The sequence below is a fragment of the Oncorhynchus gorbuscha genome, linkage group LG13, assembly GCF_021184085.1.
Source record: "Oncorhynchus gorbuscha isolate QuinsamMale2020 ecotype Even-year linkage group LG13, OgorEven_v1.0, whole genome shotgun sequence".
Lineage (NCBI taxonomy): Eukaryota > Metazoa > Chordata > Actinopteri > Salmoniformes > Salmonidae > Oncorhynchus > Oncorhynchus gorbuscha.
The window spans coordinates 62,563,749-62,575,278 of NC_060185.1; the positions used below are offsets into that span (position 1 = coordinate 62,563,749).

Consider the following 11,530-nt stretch of genomic DNA (forward strand, 5'->3'; position numbering starts at 1 on the left):
GGCTTAGACACAACGCTACAGTTGTCAACAACCATTATCCCCGGCAAACAAGCCACAGACCAATGGCGAGCATCAATGGGTGTCAACTTGATAACAAGAAACGCCTATATCAGAAAACGCCCCTAATTGCGGTCTGCCAACGCAACATCGAAATCCCTAGGTAAAATCGCGAGGATAGGTCGCCGACTGGAGAAAGTCCACATGGAAAAATGGTGGCTAGTCGAGTAGGGTTTGCATTACAGCGGACAGTTCAACAACAGTAAATATTGATATTGCAGTCTACATACGTTGAAGATACACACAACGACAAAGTCAACGGAGTCAGTTGTTTTAGGGACCGCTGATTTTGCAGGTTTGTGTTGTCCGTTATAGCCATCAATGTGACGAAGTCTTCGCTAACATGTTTACTTTTCGCGCGCGGATCCTCCTAACTGTGCATCGTCTGTAAGCAATGCATACAGCTTTGTGAATGATGGAAACCTTATAAACCGTATACCATGCAAGTATAGATGTATTCTATACAGTTAACTAGATAGCTAGCGATTGTGACATGGCATCTTACATCGTTTATGCTAGTTAGCCCACAATGTCTTTATCGGGGTCGAGTAAGTTACATGAATGTTACATAAAAAGTATTAAGTTTGTAGCAAGATGACAAAAACATCCCATTACTAGCACCTGCTGCAAGACCGCTTTGATCACTAGTCGACTATTACTCAGCATCTGTCTTTTTAGTTTGAAACAGCTTTATCTACCGATTTTATTTGGTTAAATAAACAACCCAAATACTTTCCCTTACCTTGAATACATTACAGCGTTGGTCTACCGCATGTATACTAACTATACCACCTTGCCTGTTGCCTTGACATTATTCTTTATTGACAGTTGAGCTTCCAGCTGGTGCAGCTGGGTGACTTCACACGGACCTGAGTCAGGTGGAGGCGGAGCCACTTAAACCAGAAATGTCGGAGAAGGTGCAGAAGGCCTTCAGGGTGCAGCTGTCCTCTGTCATGGACTCCCTGCTCACAGCTGCCGTGCTTGAGATTGCCAAGATCTTTGAGGGCAGTCTGAATGAGCAGCAGGAGGAGTTGACACAGAAAGGAGACGAGATCTCTGCATTGATGGAGAAGCTGAAGCAGGCAGAGAAGAGGTTGAAGGAGGGAACAAAAGGAGGAGAGGACCCGGACAATACCTCTGGACAAACAGTCTCTTCCGTGACGACAATTTCTGAGATGGAAGGTAAGTTGATAATGCATAGACAAATAGCAACATAATTTCAGGGCTTGTTGACTGTGTAGATATGCATGTTGTCTCTCCCAGTTGGTGTCAGCTGAGCTCTATTATGTTTCTCATTCAATTTTTACCTTTGGGTTTCTATGCAGTATCCGATTGGTGCGAGCCCCTTCAGTCAGAAGATTCCTTAATTCCGCCCTCAAATTTCAAAAAGGAAAATGAGTGGTCATGTGTGGACCTGCGACCACTGAGTGTGTCTCTATGGCGCATCCCTAACATCAAAATAGAGGTCAGTGACCGATCCGGTGTAGGAAACCTGAATCAGTCAGACGGTCATTATGCACACCCGAATGTAGCCAATGGGCTGAACACAATAAGTGGCTTCTGTTTAGAATTAGGTTAAATGTCTGCTTTATTAGTAGTTTGGCGGTGTAATGGGTTGCGATCAGAGACTGATGATATTCTTATCATATTCATTATGAGTCTGTGTTTTAGCAGGCTGAAGATTTTGATAACCACCTGCTGACTGCTCTAGCCAGGAGTCCTCCACGAAAAGGTAAGAGTAAATCATCCTTGGCCCTCGTAATTGTAATTCGGCTCCTGGTGCAGGGCATCACTGACTCCACACTTTTTGCTCATCTTTTGCAGGGTTGGCTGCAGAGTGGTTGTTAAACAGACGGCAAAGAGACTTACCTGAACTGAGTGCGACCGGGTCAGGGTACGGTCATGTTTCAGTGGGACGCGGTCGGGGCCAGGGGCTGAGGAAGACCCATGGTCGTCTGCTGCACATGTTCGAACAAGAAAACCCGGAACCCCAGAGCAACCCGGAACCCCAGAGCAACCCGGAACCCCAGAGCAACCCGGAACCCCAGAGCAACCCGGAACCCCAGAGCAACAACATATCAAACAACAATGTCTCAAGTCACCACACAAGACAAGGACAAGATGGTGACTTACAGAACAAACACAGTGAGGGGAGTCATGGGAAAATGAGTGACATAGTGAAGAAGGTAGGAAGGAGAAGAAAGCATTTCAAAATGGAACCCGATGCGGATGGACAAGCGGTAATCACTGCAACTGACAAGAGTTTCAGATGCAAATACTGTGGGAAGGGCTTTGGCCGTGAGTTTGGTCTTTCTGTGCACATGAGGTCTCATAAAAAGGTGAAAATCAAGGGGACATACAAATGTCCTAAGTGTTCCAAAAAGTTTCAGTACCCAAGTGCTCTTAGTGTGCACACGCGGGACATCCACGAGAAGAGCATACCTTGCTCCAGCGTCAAAGACATTTCAGACTCGGTCAAGCACAATGTGAAACCCCTCTCCCCCAGCAGAGCCAAGCCTACTTCCTGTGACAACAAACCTCTCTCTGCCAGCAAGGCTAAACCTCTCTCCCCGAAAGACAAACCTGTGTCCCCAAACAATAAAGCTGACACACCCAAAGAAAGCGGCACACATCCAAAAGTGTATTCTTGTTACGTTTGCCATAAGAAATACACTTCTGCACATTCCCTGCGGGACCATGTGCGTATTCACACAGGTGAGAGGCCATACCCTTGTAACCAGTGTGGACAGAGGTTCCGTGTAAAGCAGTTCCTGATATTACACTTGCGTAAAGCCCATGTGGATGTGTATGGGGGTGAGGAGAGCAGCGGAGACCTCTCCTGGACTGCACCTATTGAGGAACCCATGGCAAACGGTGCAGAGCAGCAACCTGCCATCGAGTCAAAAGGCAAAGATGATCGACGAGTAAACCTCAAACGGAAGCAAATGACAGAAACAGACGGCCTGTTCCAATGCACAGTGTGTAAAATGCTGCTAAATTCACAGATTAGCCTCGTTCAACACTTCCACATCCATACAGTTGAGAAACCACTGAGCTGCGAAGTGTGGCAAAACATTCCACTACCATCCCGTCTTGATCAGCCACTTGAGGTCCACCCAACCGGGAAAGAAGTACTTGTGCCTGAAGTGTGTGAAGCAATTAGAGACAATGGCAGAACTTAAGATATTTGCAACAAGTTCACCAGTTCAAGAAACAGAACCCGCTGTCCTCGCTGTAGCGGGACTTTCCACAACAGTAATGACCTTTTAGGATCCACTATGAAACTGTCCATGCCTGAGTATTCAGTAGGGCCGGGGGTCAACTCCAATTACATTCAGGAGATACATTTGTTACGTTTTTGTAATCATTGACTGAGGAAAAAGGAATTGACCCCAACCCTGGTGCACCGTGAACTAACATGATGCTGAGAGAGGATGAAGAAAGAGAACTCAACTTGTTTGGTGATCAGTCAGTTGTCTTGTGGGCAGCAGGTTCTCAGCTGATCACTTTTTTAAAAAAGTCCGTGCCAGACTGGTTTATGATGATTTTTATTTTAAAAGTCTTGGGGGTTTTTGTTTGATGTTTTTGTTCTATGTAAATGTGTCTATTGATTTTATATTCTGTATTATGACAAATGTAACATGAATTGTACTGTATATTCCCCCTGTTAAGAAAGTCACAGGGCAGAGAAGACCCATGTTTATCTCTTCTGATGATATACATTTGCTCCAACTGCTTTTTTAAAAAACAAATAAAATCGGACATTACCGGAGGTTGGCATCTTTTTAATAAGGCATTCAAAATGCATGCTCCAATTACGGGTTTCAATGATCACCAAGATTCTTAGTTACCTTTTTATGAATTACAATGATTTTTTAAAAGTGGTGATTTACTTTATTTAAGTAGGCAAGTCCGTTAAGAACACATTCTTATTGACTGCCTGGCAAAAGATCTATGGGGATTGAGGCTGGGATTCAGAATAAAAATTAATTCAATAATAAATATAGGACAAAACACACATCACAGCAGGAGTGTCCACTGTGGACTTCATCACCTTTAGAGTATATCTTACAATCAGGTTGATTGTGTGGGCAAGACATGGATGATGGGTCCATTTGAACATTTCCATGGCTTTGGTTATGTTAGCTGCATTGTCGCTAACACAACAGACCACTTTTCCATCTACTTGCCATTCTCAGACCACTCTCAACAGTTCCTCTGCCAAGTTCTCTGAGGTGTGTCTGTCGCTGAACTCAAAGTAGTCCAGAAGATAACTAGACATCGAAAGATCTTCAAAGAAGTGACATGACACCAACATGTAAGAAGTGGTTGCCCTTGATGTCCAGCAGTCAGTGGGAAGGCAAACTGCAGTAGCTTTTTGGACTCTTTCCCACACTGAAGCCTGTGTGCTCTTGTACAGTTGTGGAATAAGTGATTTTAATTGCTATAATTTCTAAAACCTCTGTCCTCCACGATCGAAAAAGGCTGGAAATTGGTGGCAATCATTTTAGCCAATGCAATATCAATTTGGCCTTGTTTTTCTTCAGACATAGACTTTGGCATAAAGTGGTCCATAGAAGCCTGCGTTGCTGTGGGTCGCGGAGGTGGCCTACTTGACTGAGTGGATACATCTCTGCGTGTGGAGGTGCTGGCTCCACCACTATCACTAGCAGGCCCGCTAGTTTCTCGAAGCTCCGCTACAGCTAGCTTCACAGTTGGGTGCATAGATCGCATATGCCTGTGTAGGTTGTGCGTAGAACCAGCTTTATATGAGATGTTGTTTTGGCAAATTCTACACTGTGCTCTAACAGTCTACATTATTAAAATGCATCCAAATGCTACTGTGCTTCTGACTAATTTTCCAGCTGTTGTTTTCACAGTTGTCCTTCCTCCCTCCTCGGCTGCTAAGTGTGTGACTGAGTGTGTTGGCTCGGCCCTCCCTCACGCATCTTTGGTTAATTGGTTGACACTGCGTGTTGTGGTTAATTTCTTTACTATCAAATAAGGAGAGACAAACTTAACACACCAGTCAGAGTTATACTTAAACAAAATCTTTGATAAGTGCTTTGCAATAGCAATTACTTGCAACGATTCACCATTTCTAATGATCCGTTGAGAGTGATAAAACAAAAGTACAAAGGTCTTTTATAGCCAAGATACACCCCTTTCAATCTTCATGACGAACAACAGATACATAGAATGGTCACAAGGTTGAGACTCCAAACTGGAACCATCTCTTCCTGGTACGGTATAGAGCCGAAGCATTACTCATGTTCTCTGGAATGCTCTTTAGGTTTTACCATCCAAATACATCGTAAATCTCCTCTGTCAATGTTTTCTCATAGAGGCCCATGCTCAGTAGAACACACACAATAGTTAACAGAATACTCTATTCTGTCGAATAAAACAACCATTATAATGCAATACAGGCATTATAACATAATCTTGCAATTTCCCTGACAGTGTCTGATTGACAGGAACAACAGGGGAGGCTGTTAGTCTGAGCAGACAGTCAGAACGAATGTGTGTGCACTTGAGCATTTAGGCCTATAGTATTTTTTTTGTTTTGTTTGTTCTTTGAATTAGTTAATTCTAGTCATTTAAATCTTTTGGTTATTCATATCTTAATTTTTATTTTATTTTAATAAATAGATTCGGCTCTTCTGATATGCGAGCCGGCTCCTAACGTTCACCTACAAGAGCTGGCTCTTAGAGCCGACTCGCTCGCTCGCGACCCATCACTAGGACAGACTGTGTTTGTTCCCACACTCTCTGTTGGTTACATGGACTTGTGGACTCCCATCCTATTCTAATCACCTCTCGCTGGCTTTGTATTCATGTTACCTGATGAAATTGCTGTACACTATGATCTTGTTGTCATCTGATGCACATTCAGATGTCATAAATCAGCACTGCAGAGCTCTCCCTATCCCCTGTCGTGCCTTGATTGTATTACTGTTGATAATATCTGGAAATGTGCATGTACACCCTGGCCCATCTACTGTAGCTAGCCCCAATTCTGACTTGTGCTCTGATATCTGTTTCACTGATTTCTGCTCTTATAAAAGCCTGGGTGTTCTGCACGTTAACACTAGAAGCTTATTACCTAAAATGGACCAATTGAAAGTGTGGGTTCACAGCTCCAATCCAGATGTGTTGGTCATTACTGAGACGTGGTTAAGAAAGAATTTCTGGTTATAACCTTTTTCGTCAAGACAGATCTTCCGAAGGTGGGGGAGTGGCAGTCTTTACCAAGGATCACCTTCAGTGCTCGGTTGTCTCCACAAAGTCTGTCCCCAAACAATTTGATTTGCTGGTTTTAAGCATTAAACTTTCAAATAGCTTTTCCTTGACTATTGCTGGGTGTTATCGTCCTCCATCAGCACCAGCCTGTACCCTACCTGCCCTAAGCTCTCTCCTGGCCCCTTACACTAAGTCTGAATTTGTCCTGCTAGGTGACCTGAATTGGGACATGCGTAAACCACCTGACCAAGTCCTAAAGCAATGGGACTCCCTAAATCTTTCTCAGATTATTACCAATCCCACAAGGTATGACTCCAAACACCCAGAAAGGGCTACTCTCCTTGATGTTATCCTCATAAATAATCCTGATAGGTATCAGTCTGGTGTTTTCTTTAATGACCTTAGTGATCACTGTTTTACAGCTTATGTTCATAGTGGCTGCTCAATGAAATGACCTGCCCTGATTTGTCATAGACACTTGCTAAAAAAAACTTTAATGAGCGAGCCTCCATCTCAAGAATTGCATTTGGTGAAACGCTCAGCACACGCATACTCAGGCTGACTGGCTCTCTCTCGTTTAGGCAAATGCGAAATAAGTGCACTCAGGCTATCCGGAAGGCCAAAGTTAGTTACTTTAAGGAGCAGTTCTCTCTCTGTGGGTTTAAATGTTGAAGCGGTTTCTTGAGTCAACGGATGCCATCATCTCTACCATGGCCATTGTCAATGCACCTGTTGATGCTCTGACCCAAGAGGAATGGGAGGTGGTGGAGGAGGTGTGCAGAGTCCTGGAACCCTTTGAGCAGGTCACTGGAGATTAGTGGAGAGAGGTACAGTAAGCAGTTATCACTACATCATTATTTAATCCAGTATTATATATGTGTATGAGCAGTAGATGAGAATGTAGTATCAGTAGACAAAACATGAACCTGAGCTAATAAGTTACTGTTCTCTCTTTTCAGCTATGTGACAGCCTCAAAAATGATACTCCTGTGTAAGGGCCTGCAGGGAATCACAGCCAGCCGCTAGAGAAAAGCAAATGTAACCACAGGACATGTGACAGAGTTGATGGACACCTTATGTTCATCAATGGACAGAAAGTTCCACAGAATGGAATATAATCACGTGCTATCAGAAACCGCTGCACTTGACCCCAGGTTTAAGAAGTTAGCCTTCAGTGATGCCAGAGCGATTGATGAGGCTCTTCAAAGAATAACCTCTGTCTGCAGCAGGGAGGGACAGCCCCAGCAGTCAGCTGGCTCAGGCACCAGGGCAACAGGAAGAAGAGGGATCAGATGGAGCAGAAGCACCAGCAGTAGTGCCACACACATCTGCCCTTTGGATGCTGTTTGACGAGAGAAAAACTGGGGATGCAGCACCAATCATAGTAAAACAAATTTTTTGACTTGAAAAATACACATTTTTTTTTAAAGAGCCGTTTAGTCCCACGGTTGGGTAAACAAGAAGGTTTGTGATTGCACAAACATTGACAGTAAAAACCTCAATAACAAATATGAAATGTTCCCCGTTTGCTTGGACATGAATTATTATTTCAAGCCATTGGATCTTCAGGTTGATGAGTCGTTTCTGTTTTGTCAATGTGCAGTATCGCTCCACGCTCTGGTCACATCTGGTTCCACTGTTATCCATCTCCCATCACCCGTTTAATGAACTACGAGAAACTGAAGTCACGCTATCGCGATACTGAGAATCAACATGGCTAGCTTCCATAGATTTCGCTAGCCATTTTAGTCAATAGAAAAATTCTATATTCTGCAAATTTGAGTTGTCCACTCAAATTCCAAATGACTCGGCTACTACAGCAAGCACCGTAGCTACATGCAGACGTTGCTCTTACAGGTTTAAGACGTCTCTGTTAACAAGCTAGCTAGATAACGTTAGCTGACCCTCACATCCAGAGCTAACCATGTTTAGCCATCCTACATTAGCTTGATTCGCCTGGTTGCAGTCTTTCACAGTGCTTGTTTTGTGGTTAGTGTCATCTTTTATTATTAGCATGTAGGCTGGATGTTAGTGGTCTAAGTTAGCTGTCTAACGAGAAGAGATTCTGGACGGGTGTTGGCTACTTGGCTATGTAGCTAACGTTGGCTAGTTGGTTATGCTTCAGACTGGCTCAGAACGAGATTATCGTGGCGGCGAAGAGACAGACGCAGGTTGACTCCCACATCACTGTATGTCAGAGGGTCAAATCTCTCTAAAATATTGCTGCGTGACCACCTTCGTGACCACCCGCCTGGGTAACACACCCCACCTGATTGACAGCACATAAGTCCTCCTCTCCTTGAGTCTCGGTGTAACCATCTGCCCTATCTATCTACCCCTGGTTCCTCCAGAGCAGGGGGTGAGGGACGCCACTGTCGCCACGATGCTGGACTCTGTGAGGAATGCTTTCCACGCCCAGCTAGCCACCGTCATGGACTCTCTTCTGGCGGCGGCGGTGTGTGAGATCGCCAAGGTCTTCGAGAGCAGTCTGTGTGAGCAGCAGGAAGAGCTGATGCAGAGAGGAGGGGAGATCACAGCCCTGAGGGGGAGGCTGGAGCGGGCAGAGAGGAGGCTGAAGAAGGAAGGAGATGGAGAAGATGGCCTACTGGATGTGATAGAAGGACCAGCAAGGGAAATAGGAGGAGATGACAGCCCAAGGCAGCAGTCTGAACCTAGACCTGGTAAGAGAATCAGATGTGTCTCTTGTACTGATTTTAGGAACATTTATTTTGAAACTAACACTAAACTACTGCCTGTCCTGCTCCGTCTGTGTAGGTTCAAGCTGGGAGTCGGATGCCGCCTCTGAGACCCCTCCACTGGTCCAAGACCGGGGGTGTAAAGAGCCGCCCAGGATGAAAAAGGAGGAGACCGAGCTGGAGGGGACTTCCGTCAAAGAAGAGGTCAGTCACAGTCATTCTCTAACATGATAAGAATGTCTGTCTTGCAGTCTTGTTACTGAGATTGTTGACTTGTATTTTCAAGATTAACTAATTCAAATGCTTTTAACACTGCAATGATGCTAGCCCCCACATTAACTTTTTTACTTTCTTCCTTCAGCTTAAACATTGCCCTCTTCCACAGTTTGGGGAGTCCCACCCTGCCCCTGTGGAGGGGAAGGGACAAGGGCCAGGGGGGAGCTCTGCTGCTGGGAGCCAGAGGCTGGGAGACCCCCTGTCTGATACACCAGGGACCAAGGCAAAGTGTAAGGACTTTTAACCTTTAACCTATCAATCCGCACATTTGTGCTTTAGATCAAGTGAACCTCTGTTGCATTGGGCTTGTGTCTGCAAACATAGAGTAATTATAGATTTGGTTTGTATGTTTTGTCTTCTGTTCTTGATGTTTCTCTAAATATTTCTGTTCCTATCTCTTGCTAGTATCCCATTGGGAGGGAGACCATAGACCTCTTCAAAGCCAGAGCTCCACTTCCTTCTTTCAAGAACCCCGGGTTGGACATTTTTCCCCCAGACCTGACCACAGGTCTCCTGGGCTTGACCCCTGGGCGAGTGGGGTTCCTCTAGACCTTCAGGATCCTAGCTTCCTGGACCAGAGCCCAGACCAGGTACTAGAGCAGAGAGAGCCCCGACAGTCACAGGACCAAACCAACCAATCCCAGAGAGGTCTGAGACCAAGAGACGACAGAGGGAGGGGCCTAGTTCATCAGAACCGCTGGTCATTGGCTTCCAAGGACCCAATCAGACCACACCCCAACACACACGCTCACAAACATGCACACGGTCACGCACACACACTTAGCGGGGCAAGACCCTACACCTGCCCGTACTGTGGTAAGAGCTTCAGCTACCCATCCCACCAGCGCAGGCACCTGCTGCGCCACACAGGTGTGCGGATGTACCCCTGCTTGGTATGCGACAAGAGCTTCCTGACTCCATCGGAGCTCACAGTGCACACCCGCGTCCACACAGGGGAGAGGCCGTTTGGCTGCACCCAGTGTGGGAAGCGTTTTGCCCGCAGCGGGAATCTCCGGGCCCACCAGAGAGATGTCCACCTGGGGAAGAGACCCTTCGTCTGCCAGGAGTGTGGCAAGCGGTTCGCCCACAGGGGCAACCTGAGGGTGCACCACCAGAGGGTACACCCGGGCCTGCCATACCATGAGGATGAGTATGACCAGGATGGCATCGCTCTCCCCTCTACTGGGTAAAGGGTTAGGATTACAGGGTCAAATTCAGTTGGAGTTGATGGGAGAATATATTTTAAGATGGAAAATGAGTGTTCCTATTTGGCATTTTGGTCTTACGTGAATTAAGCCTGCCCTGGAACTCTCTTTGCATTTTGAACGAATGTGCCGTAGGAATGACTTTACCCGTCGAGAGTCGACGTTGAAGAGACAGGAAATCGAGAGGCAGAGAAAGAAAAGCAGCACTCCCTAAAAGAGGAAGAGGGGTATTTCTAAGTGTTACATCATGTCAAAGGATGGCTTACCGGAGGTTGTTTTTTATACTGAGAGAAACGGTGCTTCGTTTTCCTTTTACCCTTTAGTTACTGTACATGGTTGTGTATGTCAGCAACAGTGATACAAGTACACGCTGATTATGTATCATATGATAGCACACACAACGTTCCCTATTTTGTCTCAATGTTGTTCATCCTCCGTGTACTGTTCATATAAAGTAATTAACCATAATCAAACAAGGTGTATTTATGGTCAATCTTAAAATGATGATACAGTATCTCATTTCTGAGTATGCTTTCTTTGGTCCTTTAAGGTCAGGATAGTTGTCAAAGGGAGAGAGGAAAAGCAGGAAGAAGATACAGTATTGTTTTCTGGGTACGTGCAGTACCATTGATTGCCATCAGAGAGCCTTCTTACTGCTGTATTCTCTATTGTAAATGCATAGAAATCTAATCAAAATGTATTTGTCACATGCGCTGAATACAACAGACCTTACCATGAAATGCTTACTTACGAGCCCCCAACAATGTGTTTTAAAAGAGTAAGTAAGAACCATTTGCTCAACTAAAGAAAAAATAGTCATAATAAAATAACAATAAGGCTGTATACAAGGTGTACTGGTACTGAGTCAATGTGCAGTGGTACCGGTTAGTCAAGGCAATATGTCATATGTATGTAGGTAAGGGTAAAGTGACTATATACAAATACTGATCAGAGCGTAGCAGCAGCGTGTGTGAATGTACAGTGAAAGTCAAAAGTTTGGACATACCTTTTCATTCCAGGGTTTTTCTTTATTTTTTACTTTTGTCTACATTG

The 11,530-nt window shown here is 45.0% G+C and overlaps 2 protein-coding genes across 3 annotated transcripts; both read left to right on the top strand.

Annotated features, from left to right (window-relative positions):
- Window positions 1-129: 129 nt before the first annotated feature.
- LOC123993275 (zinc finger protein 611-like) lies at window positions 130-3,829 on the top strand. 2 transcript variants are annotated; one of them, XM_046295214.1, is made up of 5 exons: window positions 130-352; window positions 886-1,239; window positions 1,383-1,522; window positions 1,732-1,789; window positions 1,882-3,829. In XM_046295214.1, the coding sequence occupies exons 2-5, from the start codon at window positions 963-965 to the stop codon at window positions 3,237-3,239; spliced, it is 1,833 nt and encodes a 610-aa protein (XP_046151170.1). In that variant the 5' UTR covers window positions 130-352; window positions 886-962; the 3' UTR covers window positions 3,240-3,829. The 2 variants fall into 2 exon arrangements, with proteins under 2 accessions (XP_046151170.1, XP_046151169.1); XM_046295213.1 differs by having other exon boundaries at window positions 131-352; window positions 1,729-1,789.
- Window positions 3,830-7,976: 4,147 nt separating this feature from the next.
- On the top strand, window positions 7,977-11,530 carry LOC123994048 (zinc finger protein 777-like). Its single transcript, XM_046296533.1, has 5 exons — window positions 7,977-8,555; window positions 8,652-8,981; window positions 9,076-9,200; window positions 9,358-9,502; window positions 9,678-11,530. Exons 1-5 carry the CDS (start codon window positions 8,492-8,494, stop codon window positions 10,460-10,462), a joined length of 1,449 nt encoding a protein of 482 aa, XP_046152489.1. The 5' UTR covers window positions 7,977-8,491; the 3' UTR covers window positions 10,463-11,530.